Here is a 25,558-nt window from a genome sequence, read left to right as displayed (position 1 = left end):
AGAAGCCAAGATCACACAACTAGCTAGAACCTTGGTTTCTTGACTCATAGTTAATTTTAAAAGCAAAATTAAATTCAACATTAATGAGCAACAGAATCAATAAATATTTAAGTACCTTGTGCGTTAGACTGAGGTCAGGATCCATTTTAATCATTTCCCAGCTCCCATATCCGTATTCGTATATACCAATTAACAAATTGGAATCATCTTCTTTGCCCCAGTCTATATCAAAATGAGCTGCCTTTGTATGGCATGGGATAGTGTACCTAGCATTAAAGTTAATAACCAATGTCAAGTTTACAATTGCCTTATTAAAAAATAACTTTGAAAAACATAGTCATTCGAAAATTTTATGTTTAAAAACATTTGAGTCAAAGTAGCCAATGACATAAGAAACATTTTTAAACTGCAATCATACCCAAATTACTAAATAACGCGATAAATATTTTAACAATAGAAACCATCAACTCACTGCTTTCTTTCTTCTGGATCTGAAGGAATGGATTTGTGCAATGGTATTAATTCTTCTTCATGGGAGATGACTAGCTTGGCATTCACCTGCACTCCTGATATTCGGAATGTTGGACCCTTTACTTTTCCAAGTCTACCACCTTAATTTTTTTTAAAAAAGTAAAAAAAGTAAAATATATATAACTCTACAAAATAAAAAGGCAACATGTTATCAGTTATATAAATAAGTATTACTTATTTACCTATATTAGTATGATTTACATTATTGGGGGACTTGCCAGCAAACCTTAAATTTCACAAGATTTTTTAGTACATATTAGTGATTAAAATATAGCAGATGTGGATTCATAAAAAGTATTTTATGTATTTAAGTGTTTTATCAATTGCAGAAGATATATCGGTCTATTAATATGGCCAGCATTTAAATAAGATTTCTAGTATGATTTTATTTCAGTATATCTGATTACTAAATCTAAATATTTTTATTTAGTGGCCCTGGCCAGTGTGGCTCAGTTGGTTGGAGTGGCAACCCGTAAACTGAAAGGCTGCGGACGATGTATGCCTAGGTTGTGGGTTTGGGCCCCAGTTAGGGTGCGTGCAGAAGGCAATCAACTAATGTTTTTCTCTCACATCAATGCTTCTCTCCCCCCTCTCTCCCTTCCTTCTCCTCTCACTAAAATCAACGAACATGTCCTCAGGTGAGGATAAAAAAATAAAAATAAATTAAATAAATATTTTTATTTAGTGGATGAATTAAAAAATAAACATGATGAAGTAACTATGCCACAAACCAATATTACATGTGCATTCTTACAATATCTTTTCCCAGTCATATATGCTAAAAATATAGTACAACTAACAGTAATTCCGAACATCACTTTCCAGTTTGAATTAAACCAGGCAGGCAGATTCTGTGGCCTTCAATAATACAATTCTGTCCCCCATTTCCCATTACCCAGCAATGGCTTTGCTTTGTTTTGTAAAGTATCTTTTAAGACTGAATAGGTAATAAGATATAGTACCTGCATAACTCTGTAAAAGCATATTTTAAAACTGCCCTTTATTGCTCTTTAAATCACTCTCATTTTAACATTACCTGTCCGTTCTGTTCCTGAAGAATTATCCTTTAAAGCTTTAATGCAACCATTATGTACCAATTCTCCTAGTCGTCTGAGGTCTGTTTCTGACTTATCAACTAGTTCAGCATCTCGAGCAATTGCATCTAATCTGTAATAAAATAATACAATTTTCAGGTTAAATATGCAGACTAAGTTTCACTCCATCTCAAGTGCACAAATCACACTATTACATTCCCTGTCAATTCTAGTTCATAAAATTGGCACAAGATATATAAAAATCAGGAAGATTTGATGAGGAAACAATTCATCTACACATTCAAGAATAATAATAAAGTTAATCAGTTCATTACAGAGCAAATTGGTATACTCCAAGTTTGAAGAATTAATAATATATAATACTTCTATATTATAAAGATTGATAAATAACACTTCTATAAGAGCTTTTCATCACTGATGAGATCTTAAATTCAAAAGGACGTGGTTAAGTGTTATAATTATAAATGAAAAAGGTATTATAAAAGTTCTATATTTTATTACTATGAACTGAATAGACAGTATGAATAATTAATGTTTAAAATGTTTTTTTTGCATCAAAAAATAATTATGCAAGTCTTTCCTTGTATTGTATACAAGTCATCTAAAAATAAAACAGAAAATACCTTTATTTTAAGAGGGAGTTTTGGAGAGAAAAAATAGTTAAACCAATTTGAGTTTTTGTACTCTACATCCAGACAGTGGGTTTGCCATAACAAAGGACAAAGAATATCCAAATTACCAACAAATAAACCTGTCCTGGCAACTTGGATTTTAATAGTTTGTTTAAAAAGAAGCTGTATTTAGGGAAACTTAAGGAAACTTCCCTAGTAAGGGAAAATAAAACTGTCTTTAACATAGGTAGGTTATCAACTCAGTTTTTCTAAGTATAAATCCATTAGTTTATAAGTTTATGATAAAAACTAAGTAAAGCATTTGAAAAATACCTTAGATTTATAAAAATGCAAAGTATTTTATAGAAAGCTTCATTGGCAGATAAAATTTTAGAGACTAGAAAGAATTAAGGATGGTACAAAAACATTTTTCAAAACTATACTTGAATTTTGGTTGATACAGATGAACTTTGTAAATGCCTATTAAAAGCAAATTTAACAAAGTACCTAAACTGAGTGTTAATATAAATAAAGCTGACAAGCACATAAAACACACTGTAATTCTATAAGAATAACAGATGCATTTACCTTTCCAGAGGACCACCAAATTTCTTGTAACTCTTGATAAACCTAACAGAAAATAATTGTTTGATTTAAATGCAGGCTTCACTACCCATTATATATATGTACAAATATATAAAATAAGAAAAAAACTTGTTAGCATCCAAATTAATTCAAGGTATTGTTACTACCAAAAATGAATAAACTATGCTAGAAACCAAAGTGTTGAAACATTAACATATACCAAATAAAACAAGAAATATTTTAACACCCAGGATGATGTTTAGAAACCAATATAAATAAAACAATAGAAGCTAAATTTTATTTTAGAAATTACTTTATTATTTTCACAAGACAAAAAAAAAAGGTTTAAGACTACCACAGGAAGTGTCTCCAGAATTATCAATCATATTATACTTCCTAATATTCCAAGTGTTGATAAAATTTAACTAAAAATAGTTTAAATTCAGATATGTGATATTAAACCAACAATGGAAAATAAAGTTTACTTAAGAACAAAGCTACCCAAGTGGTTGATGGATGAGAGAAAATATCCAGGAAAAGTAGAAGTTGAAATGCCTCTTCAACTAAAGACAGAGAGTCCAGCAAATCAGGTGGTCAATAAAATAACCTTAATAAAATCTAACAACATATTTAATTTTCTGGTAGAAAGAATGAGGAAGAACTTTATTGGTCAGGTCTATGATGTAAAAGAAAAGAGTTACAATGGCTTAAAAGAAACAACAAACTCTCAAAATACAATAATGAACAACCTTTTTACAAATTTCATAACCAAATTATTACATAAACAAAAGTAAATGGTTATTGTATTTTTCATAAATACATCTGTATATAGAAATAAACATATTTTGAAAGAAAACAACAATTTATTTTATGTAGTCAATCTTACCTCAATTCCTACTTGGACATATCAGAAATACCCTTAACATGGTTACTTTCAAAAAAAACAAAGTACTTTGTAATTTAAAAACTAGAAAAATATGGAACTAAATTATTTCCATATTACCATATATTGCCATAAAAATAGTAATGTTGGGAGTCATATAACTGCAGTGAGAATTTTTATTAAGTAAGTCTAATGTACTAAAGTATACATTCATTACCAAAAAGGCCACTATTCTGAACCACATTAACAAAACCAAAAAAATTTAGCAGTCGAAATAGACTAATAATAAATAAATAAATAATATGCAAGGATTAGATGCCAAACACTTTTCCTCATAGTTATAATGAATATCCAAAAGCAGAACCCACCTAACCCCTAAATAATTATCATATATTAGTCTTCTCTAATACTTTATGTTTGAAAACTATGAGTTTTCTATTTTAGCTTCACCCTCTAATAAAAACAAGATGAAATAAAATGGTGTTATATCATCTTACCGCCGAATTTCTGCATCACTAAATCCTTTAATATTCTCTCGAGGGATAGTCCGTGGTCTTCCACGTTTCTTTGGCCTTTTCCTTTCTGAGACTGAATCACTATCAGACCCAGAGTATCTCCTACTTCTACTGCGCCTCCCTTCACTTCCATTGAAACTAACCTGAAATTCAAAATTAAAAATTTATTCAAGCTTAAAGTAAAGAAGGTCTCTATTATGAGCAAAGAAAATTATTAAAAAACCGAGAATTAACAAATCCAAATATTTTTATATGTCAAAAATACTCTATAAATAAAACTAAAGAGCCAATAAAACAGGAAAATATAGCATGTTAATAGTAATTAACCTTAATAAGCAAAGTGTTATTATAAATCAGCAGGAAAATATTCACTGCCCTTTTGTAAAGATACGAGAAAGCTTAATCAATCAAATAATACAAGCATAAAATTATACAAGCCCCACTGGTACATTTTTTAAAAATGAGAATTTAACAAAGAAATGCAATTCTATTATTAATCCATCAACTTGACCAACACCAACTAAGCAATAATAGTTAATACTAGTAATGTCACATAAAAATGAAAAGTAACACACTTCTGGTGGGTATTTAAACTGGGACTGAGGGCAATTTAGCAATATTATATCAAAAGCCTTGAAAATGATCATTATGCTGACCCAATAACAATACGCCCAGGCATTTTCCCCGAATCAGAACTGTGAAGTTACACTGGCCAATGAAGTTATTTATAATCACAGAATTAAAAAAAGAAATGAAAACAATCTAAATGTTTATCAAAGAGAGTAGACAAATAATATATACAATGGAAAGCTAAGAAGTCATTAAAAATTGTGCTGTAGAACAATTAACATTCATTATATACTATCAAAGGAAAGAAAGCAACTTCTGAATTAATACTTCATTTAAATTTGGCAAATTATATGTATTAAAAAATTGGAATTATGTAAAAATATTACTAGTGGTCATCTCTGGGTAGATAGATTATGTGCCATTTTTCTCCCTGTTCTCCTAAGTATCCATTTACTGGTATTCTAATTAGGTTGATCAGATATTTAAAAGAAAAAAATGCCAGTTGAAACCACATAAAAGCCTAGTAAAAACTACTAAAGATCCATTAGTTGTTTAAAAAATATACCAAATCCTATTTTCTGTAAGTCATTAGAATTTTTCCAAAATCTCAGTACATATTCTGAATACCTTTAATATGCTGAACACTTATTGAAAGTTTTAAGAATGCGCATTTAGTCCTTATTTGTTTTAACCTCCTTTCATTCTTTCACAAGATCTAATATAATGCTATGCTTCCCATCTACTGTAAAAGGAAATCACTACAGGGTTTGAAGAAATAAACTCAAACAAGAAACTGCATACATGGGCACTTTCAGGCCAAACACATTATTTGGCTCCATTTCTGAGTGGGATATAGAAAGTTGGTAGGTTGCACCTACCCGGACAACAAAATCATAATCTACAAAATCTAATTTAAAAATCATAACTTCCTTAAACACATCAAAACAGCAAGGCAATCTAGGTAGTCTCAAATATAAGGAAATACAGCAGCTTGTAAGAAGAGATGAGACTCAAACACTGCCACTTGTGAAGAGCATGAATGGTAGACAAGTACCATAAAAGCAGGCAATAGGAAGTTAGGTAAAATTCACTAAAGGCTGCACGTGGGCTACCATGAGAGCATAGAATCCCTGGGAACCAAAGATAAAGGCAGAACCTGCACTCAACCTGAAGTGCTTCTCCACAAACCTCCACTAGGTGCTCATGAGAAATATTGGAAGCAATGAGGGAACTCAGAGAAAACTTTACTTTGTGGTACAGCCCTGAACTAAGAGGACAGACACCTTTAAGAAGATAGGCAAGAAACCTTGCCAGATCCATTTCACCTACTAGACTGAAGGCACAGGAGAAGACCTAATATAGCTATAGGAAAACAAAAAACTCTACCCTTGGGATAAGAATAGCAGGACAAGGTCTAGAGTAAGGCAAGTCCCTATTACCTCAGACTCAAAAATTAAACAGGCACTAAAAACTCAGTAATCAAGACAACTAATATTATAATGCTATATTCTAAAAAACAAAAGTGAATGCAAAAAAAAAAATCCAGTGTTTTTTTTTTTCCTTTTTGCAGCAGGATCCAAAATAACTTGGCATGACACTGTTACCATTAATGTAAACATCTGGTATTTTGTTCGTTTCGGCCATAAAATATCAAATTTTTAAAAAACTGAAATCACACAAGGTATGCTCTCTGACTATGACAGAAGTAAGCTAGAAATTAATAGCAAAGATACCTGGAGAAATCTCCCAAATATTTGGAAATTAAACAACACACTTCTGGGGGGGAAATCCTACAGGTTAAAGAGGATACCACAAGGGAAATAAAAAAGTATTTTGAATGAACAAAAATAAAAACACAACAGATATCAAAATCTGGTGATTCAGAAATGCAGGACTTGGAAACTTGTAGCATTAAATGGTAATATTAGAAAAGGAAGACCTTGATTCAGTGGTCTAAGCTTGTAGCTTAAGACAAAAAAAAAAAGAGCAAATTAAAGCCAAAAAGAAGATAAAAAAGCAGAAAATTTAAAACAGAAAAATCAAAGAACCAAAAGGTAGTTCTTTGAAGAGATAAAATAAACCTCTAACCAGAATGAACAAGGAAAAATTTAGGTGGAGGGATTAAGCAGGAAAAAACAAAACAAAACAAACCCTACAGACAACAGTATGGTGAATACCAGAGGGAGACAGAGGGAAAGTGGGGTGGCGAGAAGTGGGAGAGGGGAAAGGTAAGACACACAGTGATGAAACTTGGGGTGGTGAACACACAATACAGCATACAGATGATGTGTTATAGAACTGCATACCTAAAACGTATAACTTTATTAACTTATATTACACCAAAAAGTAAAAAGTTTACAGAAAAAATAAAAAAAGGGAATCAATAAATATGCTATAGACACTAAAAGGATAACAAGGGGATACTATAACTTCATGTCCATAAACTTAACAAGTTAGATAAAATAGACCAATCTCTCGAAAGAAATAAACTACCAAGTTCACTCAAGAAATGAGTTACTCTGAATAGTTCATTTTTATAAAAGAAATTGAAGTTATAGTTAAAAATTCTTCTAACAAAGAAAACTCCAGACCTAGATGGTTTCCCTGGCAAATACTGGCAAACATTTAATGAAGAAATAATACTGATTCTACACAATTCTTTCCAAAAAAGAAGAGAAAGGAATACTGTTCAACTCAGTTATAAGGCAAACATTAGCAAACCAGGTGAAGCCATTACAAGAAAACTATGAAACAAAAAAGACGTCAGTCCAGACATACATAATATTACATTATAAAAATATCTTTTAAATTAAAAAGTCACCTGTTTAGCACAGTTTCTCATTCTTGGAAGCATATAAATTTCTTCGAGTTCTTTTTGTCTTTCTTCCTCTTCTAATCGTCTCCTTTGATCTTCTGGAATGATTTCTTCCCAGTTTTTTGAATTTCTTTCAGGTTCCAACTCAATGTCATCCTCATCCATGTTTGAAAAGTTGGCAACCTGATGAATTCCAGAATAGTAACAGAATAAGGATAAAAAAAACCAAACCCTTAAATTTTATTTTTCTTTTTTTAGGGGGGAGGAAATGGCATACCAGAATAAAACAATAAAACTGGAAGTCCCTCAGGATAGTGAGTATGACTACAGATTAAACCAAGTAGGAATGCTGAATGCTAAAATATCTAAGTTCACTTCTTTTCTTTTTTTTTAATTTTTTTTTTTTAGTTTTATTGTAATCATTGTTCAAATAGTTTTCTCCTTTTTACTCCCAATCCAGCCCCCTCTCCCACCTCTCCCCACACTTCTTTTCTTTATTAGGTCCAAGTACATCAAATCAAATGACTTCTAAGAATTCTCTTTTAGGAGTGATTCTCTTTTGTCATGCTATTAAATTATTACAAAAGAACTAGAGAAAGTAAACAGAACAACAAAGTAATTTATAGTAGCAACATACTAAATCATCTTCTGTAGGAATTAACCCACCAGTCCATTAATTACCAGCTGATATAGAACAATCCAATAATCTTATTTTTATAATAAAAATAGTACCTAAAGAGCTACTGACAAGCTACAGGAGTCCTGAGAACCCTAGATTTATTTAGTTTCCGTAAGCCCTAGTTTTTCACTTCTAAAAAAAGAGATAGTAATAGCACGCTAACTTTTTTGAGGATTAAAAAATGTATTTAAGGAACTAGGCAGTCTAGTATACAGGAAGCACTAATTTAAGCTAATTGCCAGTATCAATACATTAAAAATTATAGATAACTGGATGAAGACAAAAAAATGATGCTTATCCATCATAAGGAATGGGGCTCAAAACAGTGTTTACTCTCATATGTATTATTTAAAGCCAGCTGTGTGTGAGTATCGAACTACTGGTAATAAAATTAATCAATATTGCATAAATGTATACTCTAGTTAACTTGCTTTTTCCAAATTTTCAATTAGTCAAAATAAGAAAAGCTAACAGTATAACTTCATATAAAGAAAGAGTTAATTAGCCCTGGCTGGTGTGGCTCAGTGGGTTGAGCACAACTGCTCTGCAAAGTGAAGGGTCACTGGTTCATCTCCAGTCAGGGCACATACCTGGGTTGCAGGCCTGGTCCCCAACAGGGGCATATACAGGGGGCAACCGAGTGATGTTTCTCTCCCTTTTTTTCTCCCTACCCTCCCCTCTCTCTAAAATAAATAAATAAAATCTTAAAAAAAAAAAAAAGTTAATTAGACCATATCCAGAGCCAGTGCAAGTTTCAGAAACATTCATCTCTCACCACAATTACTGAAATAATGTTCAAACTTATCTCCCTTTTTAATTCTTTCTCCAATACAGTACATCTTCTACATTGTAGTGGAGTAATCTATTAAAATTACAAAAGTTTTTATTCACTGCTGTGTCCTTGCACAAGTGATCAATAAATTATTGAATGAACAAATGAGAGATTGAATTGATCCTTACAAACCTCGGCCCGTGGAAAGCAGCTAAGAATCCAAAGAAACCTGCTTCTCTATACTAAATAATTAGCATACAACTTAACTCTATGAGGTCAGCTGACTTAACATTATTGCTTTATGACTCATGGCAACCTTTTAGCCCTCACCAAATCTGGGGTATTTTTAAGTATGAATAGGAGCTTACTGCGAACTTTGACAGATTTACTTGAGTTTTCTTAGTTGTAATAATGCTTAGATTAATCTAACATCAAAACCGCTCCAGTAAAAATCAGATAAAAGACATCAATCAAAAAAATTTAAGGAAGGGATCACAGTCATTCTTTTACCCAAATATTTGAGGGCACACTACTTGCTGAGTACTGTTCTAGGTGCTAACTTAAGTAAATAATATCCTTCCCCACTCCATTAAAAGTTAACTATTCATAAATGATTTGATCCCTTTTAAATCGGTTTGCTACTGGTTTGTCAGAATAAGGAAAAATAATTTTATATATCACAGCAAATTTTAAGATAAAAACATTAATAAAAACAGCCCCTCTCAATTTACATTATAAAGAAAAATTTTAAAGAAAATTTACCTTGAACTGAGAAAGCAATTCATCTCCTACAGTTAAAGGGCCTGGTTCATTTTCATGAGTTTCAGCCCTCTTCAAGATTTCATCTATATCCATTTCCTATAATTAGAAAGAAATCTTTAAATATATTTTAATATATTTTAAAGGAAGTGTACTTTATACTTAAATATAGTTTAAATAGGTGATACATTTTGAGGCAAGGTTTTTGATTTTTTTGTTGTTGTTTTCTTGCTTTGTTTTGTTTTTTCACCTGGGGTTCTTGTTCTTCTCCTTCTGGTTCCTTAAAAAGTTCCTCAGCACCAAATTTTAAAATGGCAGATAACTCTTCTTTATTGAAAGGAGTAGAACTATAATCAAGAAAAACAATACCCACAGTTAAAAATTTAGCATTTAACATAGGACTTTTATTAATTATTGATATAGTCACCTTATACCAGTTATGAGACAGGGAGGTAAAGCATCAGCAGTGTACTTATTTTAAAAAGAAAAGAATGAGAGGCCTAAATGTTAAAGGGGTTTCACCCAAGATTACAAAACTAAAGTGGTAAAACTAGGTACTAAATGTATGTCTTTGACTACATATTAGTCCAGTGCTTTAAAAAATAAAAAATTACTGCTACATGAAATACAGTAGTTCAATGTTCTGCTTACAGTATGTAACATTTCCAAAAAATCAGTGAAGGATTCTAAACTGGTATTTTTTAAAGTAACTACCTTGAGGGGGCAGAACCTGTGTGTAGTACTGTCTTCCCAGTTGTGTCCATTCTTTGAATCACAAGATGATCTAAAACCATCTTCTTTTTGGCCCTTTCAAGAATATCCTCTTCCACTGATCCCTTTGTAACTAGACGATAAATATTTACCTGTAAAGATATGCATGATGAAACAAACTGAAATAAAGGATTTGTTTTGTAAACCTGAAGTGCCCAAATATTGGAATATATACCGAAGCTCATCCCACATAAAGTTTTCAACTAGTTAAAAGCAAAATGAAAGTTATCTATCTATCTATCTCAATGTGTTCAAAGCTAAGCTCCTTCAATTCAGAGATTTTTCTGAGGGTGTATGTCCTCCCTTCTTACATTTTGATTAGGTTTTATTTGCTTTTGCTTTCTTTACATTAAGAATGCTAGTAATTTTTAAATTATTTTTTAACTATGAAAAAAGGAAAAAAATGGTAAACTTATGACTACCTTAAACCAGTTTTCTCAATTCTGATATTTCATTATTCCACATAATCCAAAAATCTATAAACCAATCTCCAAGTTATGATAAGGTCATGTCACAGAACAAAGCTTTCCAAAATAGACGAAAACTGAAGTGCAGTAATTTTGTCCCATTTCTCAAAGTCAATGGTTCTATAACAAACATTACTGCCATACAGAGACATTTTGAAAATTCACGGGAATATTGTTAATGTTCACAATAATTAGGTGGACTTACCAGTACTTATAGTATAGAAACCAGAGATACTAGATATTCTGCATTATAGTGGACTTTGTGGCATAGTTGTGACCTTATTCAGATACTCTTCTCAGAGGTCTACCATGTAACTTCCTATAGTATCCTTCTTATAGGCTCTATTTTCTATCACCTACTAGGAAACGTGGTGGCCAAGGTCTTTAAATGGTATAAATGGAATGTAAGTCTATCTCTGTGTTGAGCATTTCAATATAGAAATACCTGTTTGGTGCACTGAATCATTATTCCACATCTCATCAATAACAAAGGAATATTTTGACTCTTCATATATATATTAGGCCCAGCTCACCTGTGAGAATATTGTATTTTCTCACTTTCTCCTCTTTTAAGTCTATAATTTGCCTTGGCATATTGTCATTCCCACTTCAAGTACCACTCTGTATAAAGAGTAAGTCTGTTATTATCTAATCTGATACCAGTTTTTATCCTCTCATGCACCAGTATACCCCTGCCTTTTCCTTCTTTTGTAGTTCTTCAGAAGAATGAATTCTACTCTTATTTTCTTACCTCTAAACTTATTCTTTATATCCTAGTATAGTCATATAGATTGAAATACCTGCAACTTGAAAAGAAGTCTTTTTCTCTTTTTAACTTAAATAACTATTAGGGCATTAGAACGACTTTTCAAATTACATGTATCCATTTCAAGATAGAAAAGAGGGCACTAAAAACAACTGTTATAAAAAGGGGTCATTTGCATTTTGTCTAATGAAGTTGAGTACTACTACTTTAAACAAGCTTTCATTTAGGGGTATGCAATATTATACCAGAATATAAAAATATTATAGGAAGAAGCATGACATATTCCTAGAAAGGCAGCTTTATGATAATTACCTGAATAAAAACATTTTTAGCTTCAAATCGAGGATATTTTTTAGTAAAAAATATGAATGTTTAATAATAAGGCATTAAAATGTGCTAAGCCTTTTTGTGATATTTATTTGTTCATATCACCTGCTTTGGTGAAATTTGTGAAATACTATATAGATGGAGGCAAGTGAGTTAAAATACAAGGACCAAGGTATCAAAACAGGGACAGTTTTTCTCAAGGCCTGTTACAACCGCCAAACTGTTGTACAAAAACTGTAAAATTAGAATGGCTTTTTTACATAGAAAATGTTATAGGCACAGGTATAAAATACAGGCTAACAAAGAGGTAGCAATGTACTAAGCAAAGTCTCTTTCAATCTTCTGAGTTAAAGTAGTTAAAATAAAACAATTAAATACAATAAAGACATTTTAAAATTTTAAACTGAATGAAAAACATCGTACCCCATAATTGTAAATAGAATACATTACCAAAAGAGAGTGCATGATTCTATGCAGGCATAGTTATCTCAGTTCTGTCAGACTTCCCAGGAGATTTTGGTAAATTTGAGTTCCTCATATAGCAATGACTGTGTTCCAAAGATCTTACCAAGTGGATAAATTAAGATCACAGGGATCATTAAAAGATTCTTAAAAAGTTAAATAAGGGGAATAAAAAATACCTGTTTCTTTTGCCCGATTCGATGAGCTCTAGCCTGTGCCTGAAGATCATTTTGTGGATTCCAATCAGAATCAAATATAACAACAGTGTCAGCGGAAGCTAAATTAATTCCTAGACCTCCAGCTCTTGTGGAAAGCAAAAAGCAGAAATCCTATAAGGAATTATAAATAGGCATGATTTTAAAGTCTCAAAATTATAACTATAAATAATCAAAATGAGATTTTAAAATTGACTTTTGAATTTAAAATATTTAACCAATAAAACCAAAAGGTAGTTTTAAAAAATACTAATAAAATATATACACCTCTATAAAATCAAATAAGAAGGCTCCAAAATACAGCTCTATACATGGGAATAATAAACATAAAATACAAAAAAATTTCTAATGAAAGTGGGCTAATTTACTTTGAAGCAAATGAACTGCTTTATGCTGAAACAGTATTGACTAAAATAATGACTAAAACAATTTATAATTTTAAAAGCATTCATACCTCTGATCCTTCTGCATTAAAATGATCTAGAGCTTGTTTCCTCAATTCCCCTTTTATTGATCCATCTAATCTCTAGAATAAAACACATTAAAATATCACATATAAAAACTTTAAAAGGGAATTAAAATAAATTATAAAATTAAGTATGTATAGAAATGCACAATTGCTTTTACTAAGACTGTCAGAGTAGAAGGTACTTTTTAGGCAGTAAAACAATGACCAGGTATTCTGTCTCTAGAGTTGGTGCTCTTAACTACTAGGACTGCTTTCTGAACTAGTAAATGGCACAGGCTGTCATTCTGCTGGAGACTCAATGTAAGAAATACATTTTAAAAATGCAAATTATTGAGCTCCATCCCAGATTGATGAAACTCTGAGGGAAAAAAACCCTCCAGTTAAAATTTGAGAATCACTGATTTGGAGGTTTTAAACAAATAGCCTGCATTTATGTTCATAGGTGCCTTGGGGAAGTGATTTGACTTTTTTCCTTGTTAGTTTCCTCCTCAATAAATTGACATAACAACAGTACTTACTTCATAGAATACAGAAGATTCAGTGAAGAGAATGTAGTAAAATACTTAGCACAGTGCCTGATATAGTGAATGCTTATTAACATTAGCAAATCAACACACGTCCAAAATAAAAATAAAATTTCAAATAGTATTCTTTCTTTTTTACTAAAAATTACAATTAGAAGAAACTGAAAAAAAAATAGTGGTATATCATCCCTGGTCAGGTGGCTCAGGTGGTTGAAATGTCATCCACATACCAAAAGGTTGAGCGGGTTTGATTCCCAGTTGGAGCACATACAGGAGGTGACTGATAGTGTGTCTCTCTCACATCTATGTATCTCTCACTCTCCCCACCCCCTTTATTCTCTCTCTAAAATCAATAAAACATACCTTGGTGATGATTTAAAAATGCACTAAAAATTAAAATAAAGAACAGTGTTATATCATTTTTTGAAGCATGACCTAAATGACAATATGGTTAAAAATGATTCTCTCTGGAAAAGTGTTGTATTAGGGACATAGAACAGTTGTTTACAAGCACTACTGTACTATATTTTTATTTGACCATGTATGTTTAATGGTTTAAAAACTAAGAGAGCTGTGGTAGGGATAGGGAAACAGAGGGTGATAGCTAAAGGGTACAGTTTGTTTTTGAGATGCTAAAAACGTTCTACAATGGACCGTGGTGATGGGTACATATATCTGTGAATACGTATATATTGAAAATCAATGAATTGTACAGTTTAAATGAATGAATTGTATGGAATAAAAATTTTATCTCAATAAAGCTATTTAAAAAATCAATGGCACTCTTTCTACTTTTACCCTTAAATGACTACATATTTCTCAATCATGTCCATATCGCCAACCATCTGTGTTTCATAGCACTTACCAGAATAGTAATGTGATATTTGTAATTACCTGCTGTAAACTCCAACAGAGCAGGGATTAAGTATGCTGAGTTTGATCATTCTAATTCTACTTTACTGCCTGAATTAAATACACACACTGTATTTTGCCATGTATAATGCACACCAATGTTTTTAGCCCAAACATACAGGGAGAAAAATAATCTTTCATTTTAATTTTTAAATTCAATTATCTATCTATCTATCCATCTATTTGTTTATTTATTATTTAGATACTTGGGATTTTTTTTACTATAAAGAATTTTAGCATTTATTTTTGAACCTATTATGGTACAAGAAATTTTATACAACAAATAATTACAAAACACAAGAAAAGATACAAGGTATCTTTTTCAGGCTCTACCCATCTATAATACACATCCTTATTTTTCCCCTCAAAAATTTGGGTAAAAAAAGTACTCATTTACACATAGCAAATATGGATTTACTCATTATACATAGCAAATACATAGTAATTCACTAGTTGCATATACTGGATTAAAATTATTACATACAAAGTACTGGAACTAACACCTGACTCTAACACTAAACACTCATTCGTATTTATTTTATGTTGAATGAATTTCAAAGTAAATATTGTATAGACAAAATATAAACCCATTTTGGTCTCTGGTACCCTCTTTAAAGTCATCTAGTTTTATTCAGCAAGCTATGCTTTAGAAAAACTCAGAACATAAATCTTCAAAATCTGCAACAGTCCTGGTAACATTCACAAGGACTTCTCTTTTCCTTCCTCAGACTAAAGTCTAATGCACAAGGCTGCTTCTTCAGATTTGAGCATAGAAGAGAAATACAGAATTAAAAGAAAATAAAAATTAAAAATTGCTTTGCTGCTAAATGTAAGGTCAAGAAGAAAAAGGGAGTAATGACAAATAGAATTTTTAAACATTTTCTTAAAAGTAGTCTACACAAAAATCTACTTCATTTAGAAAAAGATTTTCAAAGGTTTATAGAACATGCTGAGGAATTACGTGAAATGTAAATCAACAAAAATGGCAAAATGAAATGCTTACTTGAAAGGGGAATTGACGATATTTCAAATATTCTGCAAGTATATCTAACATCCGCACCATTTGAGAAAAAATAAGAACTCTATTGCCTCTTTCTCTTAGGCGAATTAACAGCTTGTCAAGAAGAATCAATTTTCCGCTACTACGGATTAAGTGCTAAGGAAACAATAAATTACAAATGTTATAATTATTAAAAGAACCAATCAAATGAAACAAATGCCCCACTTAACACTTTAGTTAAACAGAGATTTTAAATTTTCATAATGTAAAAAGTTTTTTTCAGTTTACTAATTTTTCTAGGACCTTTATCATTTTGTTCTATGCTTTAAGCTAAAATTTTCCTTGCCTTTTAGCACCTAGGTTTTTGTTGTAGTTTCAGGAGGGGGAAAAAAAAGACATGGTCTTACTCTATTTGGTATTTATTACACTATTTCTCCAAAAATCTAAGCTGAGTCCTAGCCAGGTGGCTCAGCTGATTGGAGCATCGTCCCATGCACCAAAAGGTTGCTGTTCGATACTGGGTCGGGACGTGTACAGGAGGCAACCAATAAATGTTCCTCTCTTGTACTGATGTTTCTTTCTCTCTGTCAAATCAATAAAAAAACATATCCTTTTAAAAGAGTAAAAAAATGTATTCTAATTTATACACAGGGAACTTCATGATCCTAGCACTTCAAAGCACTACTGCGGCTGGATGGCAACTGCACTTTGCTCACACTTCTGATTTTTCTTCCAGAAGTGAGAGGAAGGGTGAGATCTGAAGTCAAGATAGCTTTCTTAAGACTGTGTACAATATAAAAAGAGCTGAAAATTGTACATAGTCTTTCATGTAATCTACTGGTATATGTTTTGTAGACTGTTCAACGACTGGGTTTCTTCTTCCTGCAACTTATGAAATACAAAACTGGTGTTTTATACCTGTACGTTGTTTTAAAACCTATTAAAATTGTCATCTGACCTTTTTCCCATTAATTTATATCATAAATTTTTTAAATCTTGAGAAAAAAAAAAGCTTTAAGACTACTATTTGCCATTTTACAAATTCAGCATAATTGCTATTAGTGAATATTTTCACAATAAAAAATACAAGATTTTTGCTAGATAAATTACAACAGCCCATATTTAGATTCATTTTTAGAAAAATAATCAAAATGAATAAGTTTTAATTTTAAAGGATTTTGATAAGGACTAAATGGTAAAAATTACCATTACTTAGATATACCATTAAAGAGAACTTCTAACCAATATATTAAAGTCATTTTCAGTTATAACTAAAACAAACATTTCTAGAATTTTGTTTTACCCAAATTTAAAATTCTTACTTGTAAGGCCTCCTGTTTATTATAGAATTCATTATTGTCTGGTGGTTTAATGAGGTAGCAGTGATTACAACATTTCTTTAGCTCCATCATAATGTTCAAAAAGCCTGAGGTACTGCCCTTGGAACCTTTGCTGAGGGCTTTATAATTCCTGGTTAATATCCATCTGTTTAAAAAAATTATGAAAATAGTGCTTAGAAGAGAACAATTACTAGGATAAACTCTAAAACTACACACACACACACACACACACACATACAATCAGGCACCAAAGCAAAATTGTACCACTATGAAGTTCACAATGTTGTATTATAGACCAAATATTGTTTACAAGACTGACAAACCTAGTTCGTAAAACTAACAGTAACTTGTTATTGGAACATAATTAATGATAAAGGCTTAATGTAACATAGTGAGTAGAGTGTATTAATCCTTTTCCCAAAAATTTACTTTAAAAACGGTCAACTGTATTACCTATCTTAACCTTCTTATAAGTTTTACTCTATCAGGAAGCTAATACACAGACCTAAAGGAATCCTCATGAAGATAGCTGGTTTAGCCACACTGATTTCTCTTAAACCACAATTACACAATACATACACAAGTTATAGAAAAATTATGGGTGATTATCTAATTACTCTAAATTATATAACACATTTCTTCTTGCCATGATCCACTTTGTTTTCTACCATCTTTTACTTTTTTCCTTTTTACAGCGTTAGTCTACCACATAACTTAAAATACTTATGAGGCAAGACCCAAAAAAACCTAAATTATCTTGTGGAGGGCCTACGATACAGGCTTTCTTCATCAGGTGAGTGTTCTAGGATCCTATCTGTATTGGTGGTGTACCAGCTGGCGTTGTTGTGAGAGGATGCTTTTGGCTTCAGTGAATTTTTCCTGAAGACTCAATGAGTTTGCCCATTTCAGGAGGAGAGCACACCTCCCAATGTTGTGCTGAGTGTTCAGCAGTTTTTGACCAAAAATGGCATGACCCCCATGCCCTATATTCCTTATTCACCCAATGTTGCACTGAGCAACTTGTTTTTGTTTCTCCAGATGAAAAAAGTGCTCAAAGGGAAATGCTTTGTAGGTTGAAAAGACAAAATAAGGGACTTCCAGCCAAGATGGAGGCATAGGTAGACACACCGTGCCTCCTCACACAAGCAAAATAAGGACAACAATTTACAAACAAAATAACCAGAACTAACAGAAAATTGAACTGTATGGAAGTCCAACAACCAAGGAGTTAAGACACATTCACCCAGACTGGTAGGAGGGGCAGAGTCAGGTGGCTGGGCAGAGAGGGGTCATGACAAAAAAAAGTGGTGGCACCGGGTGCACAAGGCAGCAGCTAACAAATCCCAGGCACACAAGACAGCAACGGCAGACCCAGCAAGGTGGCCAACTGTGAAGTGGGACATGGCATGCAAGGCAGCTGCCTGGCGGGGCAGTCCCACATTCGAGCTCGCACAGATAAACCAGGAGAAACTGGGGAGCAAGACAGACCTCGCAACCCAGGGTCCCAACTTGGGGAAATAAAGCCTTAAAACACCTGTGGGGGTTGAGGGGCTGGAAGAGACTCCCAGCATCACAGGAGAGTTCGTTGGAGAGACCCATAGGGTCCTAGAACGTGCACAAGCCCACCCACACAGGAATCAGCACAGGAAAGGCCCAGTTTGCTGGGGGGAAGCGGTGGAAGGGACTGAAATCCAGCAGAGAGCAGAACAAGCGTCCCTCTCGGGACTGTTCCCTCTCAGACCCCTGCGCTACATATAGCATCACAACCCAGCAACCGGGTTGCCCTGTCCTGGTGAACACCTAAAGCTCCACCCCTCATATGTAACAGGTGCAACAAGAGAAAGAAAAAAAAATGACCCAAATGGAAGATCAGATCAAAGCTCCAGATCAAATACAACTAAGCAAAAAAGAAATAGCCAACCTATCAGATGCAGAGTTCAAAGCAATGGTGATCCGGATACTCACAGAATTGGTTGAATTTGGTCTCAAATTAGATGAAAAAATGAAGGCTATGCTAAGTGAAATGAAGGAAAATGCACAGGGAACCAATAGTGATGGGAAGAAAACTGGGACTCAAATCAATGGAATGGTCCAGAAGGAAGAAAGAAACAACCAAACAGAAAGAAATAAAGAAATGAGAATTCAAAAAAATGAGGAGAGGCTTAGGAACCTCCAGGACATCTTTAAACGTTCCACCATCTCAACTACAGGGGTACCAGAAGGGGAAGAGGAAGAGCAACAAGTGGAAAAGTTATTTGAACAAATAATAAAGGAGAACTTCCCCAATCTGGCAAAGGAAATAGACTTCCAAAAAGTCCAGGAAGCTCAGAGAATCCCAAAGAAGTTGGACCCAAGGAGGAACACACCAAGGCATATCATAATTACATTACCCAAGATTAAAATTAAGGCAAGAACCCTAGAAGCAGCACGAGAAAAGGGGACAGAAATTTTCCATAATAAACAAAAAAGTCATGTGATAAAGGAGTTCTCATCAGACTATCAGCTGATTTCTCAAAAGAGACCTCACAGGCAAGAACAGGCTGGAAAGAAGTATTCCAAGTCATGAAAGGCAAGGACCTACATCCAAGATTGCTCTGTCAGGCAAACCTTTCATTTAGAATGAAAGGGCAGATAAAGTGCTTCTCAGATAAAGTCAAGTTAAAGGAGTTCATCATCACCAAGCCCTTATTATATGAGATGTTAAAGGGACTTATCTAAGAAAAAGAAGATAAAAAATGTGTATAGTAAAATGACAGCAAACTCACAGTTACTAACAACCACACATAAAAGAAAAAGAAACTAAGAAAACAACTAGAACAGGAACAGAACCACAGAAATGGAGATCACATGGAGGGTTAGCAACAGGGGAGTGGGAGGAGGGAAGAGGAAGAAAAGGTACAGAGAATAAGTAGCATAGATGGTAGGTAGAAAAGAGACAGGGGGAGGGCAAGAATAGTATGGGAAATGTAGAAGCTGAAGAACTTATGACACATGGACATGTACTAAAGCGGGGGAAGTGGGTGGGAGAGGGTATGCAGGGTGGAGGGGAATGAAGAGGGGGTAATGGGACAACTGTAATAGCATCTATATATATATAGATAAATATTTATATATATAAATATATATCAAATATATATAAAAGGCAAAATAAAAAATGGCAGAAGCACTAAAAGGGCCTCAAAATCGATGAGTTCAAAAACTGTTTTGAGCAGTGAAAAAACATCTTGCTAGGTGCATTCCATCAAATGGAATGTACTATAAAGATGAATGATGTTTAAGCATGTAAGAATAAACACACAGTTTTTTAATAAATGAATTCTAGGGATTTTTTGGGTCCCTCCTCATATCTCTGATTTACTTCAAAATGATAGCAGGTGGAGGAAGTGGAGGTAGCTACAGATTTAAAAAGACTGGCTACAAGTTGGAAAAAACTGAGTGATGAGACTTTATTATATAACCTTTCTGTTTATGTTTGAAATTTTCCATAATAAACAAAAAAGTCATGTGATAAATTTATTTTTTAAATGTATAGTACTTATAGATTTTACTATGAAATATGTTTCTGAGAATTCAAATTTATGTAGCAATACATTTTCTACAATTAAATGTTTAAATAGCTGTTAGGAGAAAGTTTGTTTTTTTGGTTCATTAGTATATAGATCTGACATGCATAATCGATACAAAAGGATTAATATTAATATCAAAAAACAGGCCTAAAATTATTTTCTAACTTTCTCTTTCAGGCCTCTACTCTACCTGCCAATTACATAATTATTATAATTACATAATAATGCCTTAGTACCATGGAAATCCTCACACTCAAAAGGAACCCTGTATAAAATGACAGTATGAAACAGAGAAAAGCAATTGATAATATATTAGAATGTGAATTTAGTCTTACATCATCCATGATAGGTGATGCCATTAGACATGCCGTTAAATCTCTCTCTGCCCCAATATGCCACCAAATAAACCTATTCTAAAATTCAAAAATTGTTACCCTATTGGGTGGATAGGGACACCTCAATGTGACAAGTACAGGGAGGTTCTTTAGAATTAAACGTTCAGATGATGTGCTTAGTTTACATCTTACTTGTAATACTGTTTCTGTAAAGCACTCATTTCCATTCTTAAAATCTGCTCAACCTTGGCAGGAAGCGATTTTTCCACATCTTTTTTAACTCTGCGTAACAGAAACGGCTCAAGTTCCTTGTGGAGGCTTGCATAACCATATTCTCTACCTTTGCCATGTTCTTCTTCAAAATCTTCCCAGGAAGAAAACCTTACAAATTTAAGAAAATGGAAGAATCACAAAAAAAGTCAAATTGCATTATGAGATTTTTTCAGGGTATTCATATGTAAACAAAAAATAGATTTTTAGGAAAAAATCAGCTAAACCTAAGTCACTTTTAATAACTATATAAATATAAAACATAAGGAGTTGTTCATAAAAATTATGATTCTGCCTGAGTTAAATAAAGAAGTATTTTTCAAATATGGGAGTAATTATCACTAAAATACTTCTCCAATGATATAAACTTAAAGTTCTGAAACTGCAGAAAGAGTGTGTATGGGACTAAAACAAGTTATTTATATACATCAAGTCTAATTTTCCTCATTTAGATAGTGGGATTACCAGCAAGTAATCAGTTTTGAGTTTTTTAAGAAAGCTATACTTTGAACATGGGCAAAACCAATTTTTATTATAAATGGGCTCAAGCTTATTTATTTGCAAAATAAAAAGATTAAAACAGCACTACAAATATAAGCTAATAATCTGTGGTCCAATGTTTTAGGACAATAAAACCACTTCCTGACCTTATTACATACACGAGTTATTTCCTGCTAAACTTAGCATGAAAACATTAAAATTCTATATCCCAATTTATCTTACTTTTCGGGCATAATGAAATGAAGCAAAGACCAGAGCTCTTTGAGGGAGTTTTGTAGAGGAGTTCCAGTGATAAGGAGACGGTGATTGGACTTAAAGTCTATTAAAGTTTTATACAGAAGGGAGTCATCATTCTTTAATCGATGTGCTTCATCTACACCTATAAATGCCCAATTTAGACCTCCAAGGAATGCCTTAAAATGAACAGAAGAACATAGTTAATATTTTGAAAGAAAAACTGAATTGAAACTCACACTTCCCATTTGAACTGAATTCAAATTATTAAAATGAAGCAAACTAAGAACAATCAATTTTCAAATAAAAATTGTATCATTTCAAGATTAACTGGAATCCTCAAATCAAGTATGTCAACATGCAAAATAAAGTTCTATCCATGACCGCTTTAGCTATGAGAAAACAAAGCATAATATTGCAAAAATTTTTATTATCTTAGAGATTGAAAATAAAGGATAAAAAACAATAATATCACTTAAAAACTGTAGAAGAGACATGGCCAGGTGACTCAGCTTGTTGGAGCATCATCCCACACACCAAAAGGTTGCAATCCCCAATAGGGGCACATATGGGAGGCAGCTGATCAATGTCTCTCTGTCTGTCTCTCTTGTTCCCTCTCTAAAATCAGTAAGACATATCCACATATCCTCAGGTGAGGATAAAAAAACAAACAAACACAACACAGAACTCTATTTAAACAAATAATAAATAAAAATAAAAATTTTACAAGAGATTTTTAACTGAAGTTCAGTAAAAGCTTCTCTATTATTATCAATTTAGAGAAAATATAAATTTGGAATAGTGTCTCACTCCAAGTAAAATATAATTCACTGTATGGTTTCTATGAATTACAGATTTCTCATATATAAACACGAGTCTTGGACTTAAAACAGAGACAGGCCTGATTCTGCTGCCTAATAGTTGTATGGCTTTATGTAAGTTCATTAACCTTTTGGAAACTTGATTTTCCTTTCTAACAAAGTAGAGATAGTAATATCTTGTGAAGTAAATAAAAATTACTTAAAATATTAACTATAAAAGAATAAGACAATAGCTATAAAAACATTTAGCACAGTGCTACACACAATGATAGTTCAATCCTGTTAACTAGCTACCTTCTCCTTTTAAATAGACACTACCCCAAACTAGTTTCATGAGAGTTAGGAGTTGGCAAACTTTTAGGTAAAGAGCCAGATGATAAATATTTTAGGCTTTGGGGACAAATGTATGGTCTCTGTTGTATAGTCTTTGGTTTGTTTTTATAACCTTTTAAAATGTAAATATCCATCTCAGTTCAAGGGTCATAAAAAAAAAATAATCCAAACTTGACCCACAGGCTATGTAGTTTGCTGACCCTTGATTTAAGGTTTCTCATCCTATCCACAACACATTGTAAAGGAAACACCAATATCTACCAAACACAAACACAGGTAATACGCACCTTATCCTTCAATAAAATTTCATAAGTTGTTAACAGTATATTAAATTTTAACCGTTTGGTCTGGGGATGCATCCATTCATGAGTTCTTATCTATCAAAAAATTTTAAAGATAATTTTAAGACACACATTTTAAAAAGCATACTTTTACCTGAATATGGTAAATTTAAAGTATACTTTTACTTTGAATATCCACTCAAAACATACATAAAATTATGTATATATTTTACATAATAAAAGTTTAAATTATTCTTTATACAGTCCAACAAGCTATGTTGACAATGTAAATACCACACTGTTATCAAAATCTATAAAATAAAGCAGACATGTCTTTAATACTATACACTTCTCACTGAAAGAAGTTAACAAAATACTACTGATTAACTCATTTAATTACATTTATGGATGAAATATGATATCTGAGGTTTGCATCACAATAATTAGGAGGAAAATAAAACCTAGAGATACAGATGAAACAAAATTAGCAATGAGTTCAAATTGTGAAGCTGGAGACAGGAACATGAGGGTTTACTATACTCTTGTGTCTGCTTTCGTGTACATTTGGAACTTTCCAGAAGAAAGAAAACATAATCTATAAAGTAACACTAAAGCAAAAATTAATTCTTAATTACAGCCAATAAAAAATGCATGGAACACTTACTTTTTGGCAAGTTCTATATTAGAAATTAAAACTATAAAGACGGGTAAAATACTTGTCTTCAAAGAAAAGTATGCCTAGATTTCTAAATTTGTGGAGAAAACACTTACCATGTTTCTGCTGTTAATGTCACCTAAATAAACCACAGCATTCATTTGAGAAGCCCAGGTCTGAATTTCCCTTTGCCAGGAAGTTAGAGTGGAGAGTGGTACTACTAACAGAAAAGGCCCATATAATTGATGTTCATGAAATAAGTAGTTCAGAAATGAGATCGTCTGTATTGTTTTTCCAAGGCCCATTTCATCAGCAAGTATGCAACTATTTCCTCTACAAAGTTAAAAACAAAGATCATGTATGCAACAAAGATTCAAATTTACAGAAAAATGTTTTTACATAACCCGTTACATGTTTATACAAATAGTTAAATAAAACTAATCTGATACCTGTTACATACAATATACCACTTTTATTAGCTATATAATAAATGTAAGAACTCAATAGTTTAAGAGAAGTAGAAGGAATTTACCATTTAGGTCACAGAAATTTAAAAAACTGACAATATTTTTTAATTAATCAATTATGTAGCCAAGTACTCAATCCATTAGCAAATGATGGAGTTCAAATATGCTAAGGAAAGAGTAAATAGAAAGACAATATAGCAGGAAAAACTATAGATGTGGTAAAGTTTTGAAAAAATTGCACCCGAGTTACCTTATGTTGCCAATAATCAAGCAGGACATAGGAGAGAAGGGGAAAAATGGAAGGCGAAATGAGTATCAGAAATAACTGGGATAAAAAGAAATAGTCCAGGACTAGTGTGGGATAGGAATGTGTATATATTCTCAGTTTAAGTTCAATAAAAACTTATTTAAGTACTCTGACAATTGAACAACTTAAACTCAAAACTGTACTGTTTTTTCTTCTTAGTATGTAATAAGTATTGTTTATATACAAGAAAATTCAAAGACCTGCATATAAATACTAAAAGGTTTTATCTTTTATGTTAGTGGAAATCTTTTCCAACTCCTACAATTGTAAAATGCTTACCCTCTCAAATTAAATAATGATTCAAAATATACTTACTTGCACCAAGAGTGAGCAAGCCAATTTAAACCATTCAGTTGATAATCTCTTAATTCTAAACCCTCATGTCCTCCAATATAGGATGGCTGCTTTTTCAGGGCTACAAATCTTGGCCTTTGTTTTAATACCTTTAGTAGAAATAAGTGTTCATATTATTAAATGTAAGAAATTATATCAAAGGATGAAAAATCTTTAAATTTGAAATAACATCTCAAATCATCAAGCTCAGGAATTCCATGAGTCAAAATATATCTCAGGATTCAGTCAAAAGAAAGACTTTTTTGTTACTATAACAATAATATAAAGTGATATATTTTGTCATCCTCTTGAATAAAAAAATTAAAGAGATAATTAAATTCTTGCTGAAATATTTGGGTCTCGTTTATTTCATAAACAAAAACTATGTCACTCATTCACTTTAACCATTGCTCTAACCCTGACCTAG

The 25,558-nt window shown here is 32.3% G+C and overlaps 1 protein-coding gene across 2 annotated transcripts in view; it reads right to left on the bottom strand.

Annotated features, from left to right (window-relative positions):
• The window catches only part of CHD1 (chromodomain helicase DNA binding protein 1), an 82,294-nt gene that overhangs the window by 22,264 nt on the left and 34,472 nt on the right, over positions 1 to 25,558 (bottom strand). For both annotated transcript variants that reach the window (XM_045847810.1, XM_045847811.1), the window contains exons 11-28: positions 25,114 to 25,241; positions 24,141 to 24,357; positions 23,376 to 23,465; positions 21,923 to 22,113; positions 21,122 to 21,310; positions 17,011 to 17,173; positions 15,692 to 15,844; positions 13,238 to 13,309; positions 12,748 to 12,897; positions 10,490 to 10,638; positions 10,026 to 10,122; positions 9,779 to 9,874; positions 7,572 to 7,748; positions 4,163 to 4,323; positions 2,786 to 2,827; positions 1,568 to 1,698; positions 473 to 611; positions 116 to 266 (exon numbers count right to left, since the gene is read on the bottom strand). In XM_045847810.1, coding sequence (XP_045703766.1) covers positions 116 to 266; positions 473 to 611; positions 1,568 to 1,698; positions 2,786 to 2,827; positions 4,163 to 4,323; positions 7,572 to 7,748; positions 9,779 to 9,874; positions 10,026 to 10,122; positions 10,490 to 10,638; positions 12,748 to 12,897; positions 13,238 to 13,309; positions 15,692 to 15,844; positions 17,011 to 17,173; positions 21,122 to 21,310; positions 21,923 to 22,113; positions 23,376 to 23,465; positions 24,141 to 24,357; positions 25,114 to 25,241 — 2,496 coding nt within the window. The remainder of the gene's footprint in view (positions 1 to 115; positions 267 to 472; positions 612 to 1,567; positions 1,699 to 2,785; positions 2,828 to 4,162; positions 4,324 to 7,571; positions 7,749 to 9,778; positions 9,875 to 10,025; positions 10,123 to 10,489; positions 10,639 to 12,747; positions 12,898 to 13,237; positions 13,310 to 15,691; positions 15,845 to 17,010; positions 17,174 to 21,121; positions 21,311 to 21,922; positions 22,114 to 23,375; positions 23,466 to 24,140; positions 24,358 to 25,113; positions 25,242 to 25,558) is intronic.

The sequence above is a fragment of the Phyllostomus hastatus genome, unplaced genomic scaffold, assembly GCF_019186645.2.
Source record: "Phyllostomus hastatus isolate PE091 unplaced genomic scaffold, TTU_PhHast_1.1 phas_contig_58, whole genome shotgun sequence".
NCBI classification, from domain to species: Eukaryota; Metazoa; Chordata; class Mammalia; order Chiroptera; family Phyllostomidae; genus Phyllostomus; species Phyllostomus hastatus.
Note: the sequence above shows the minus strand (reverse complement) of the source record. Positions and strands in the feature narration are given on the sequence as shown.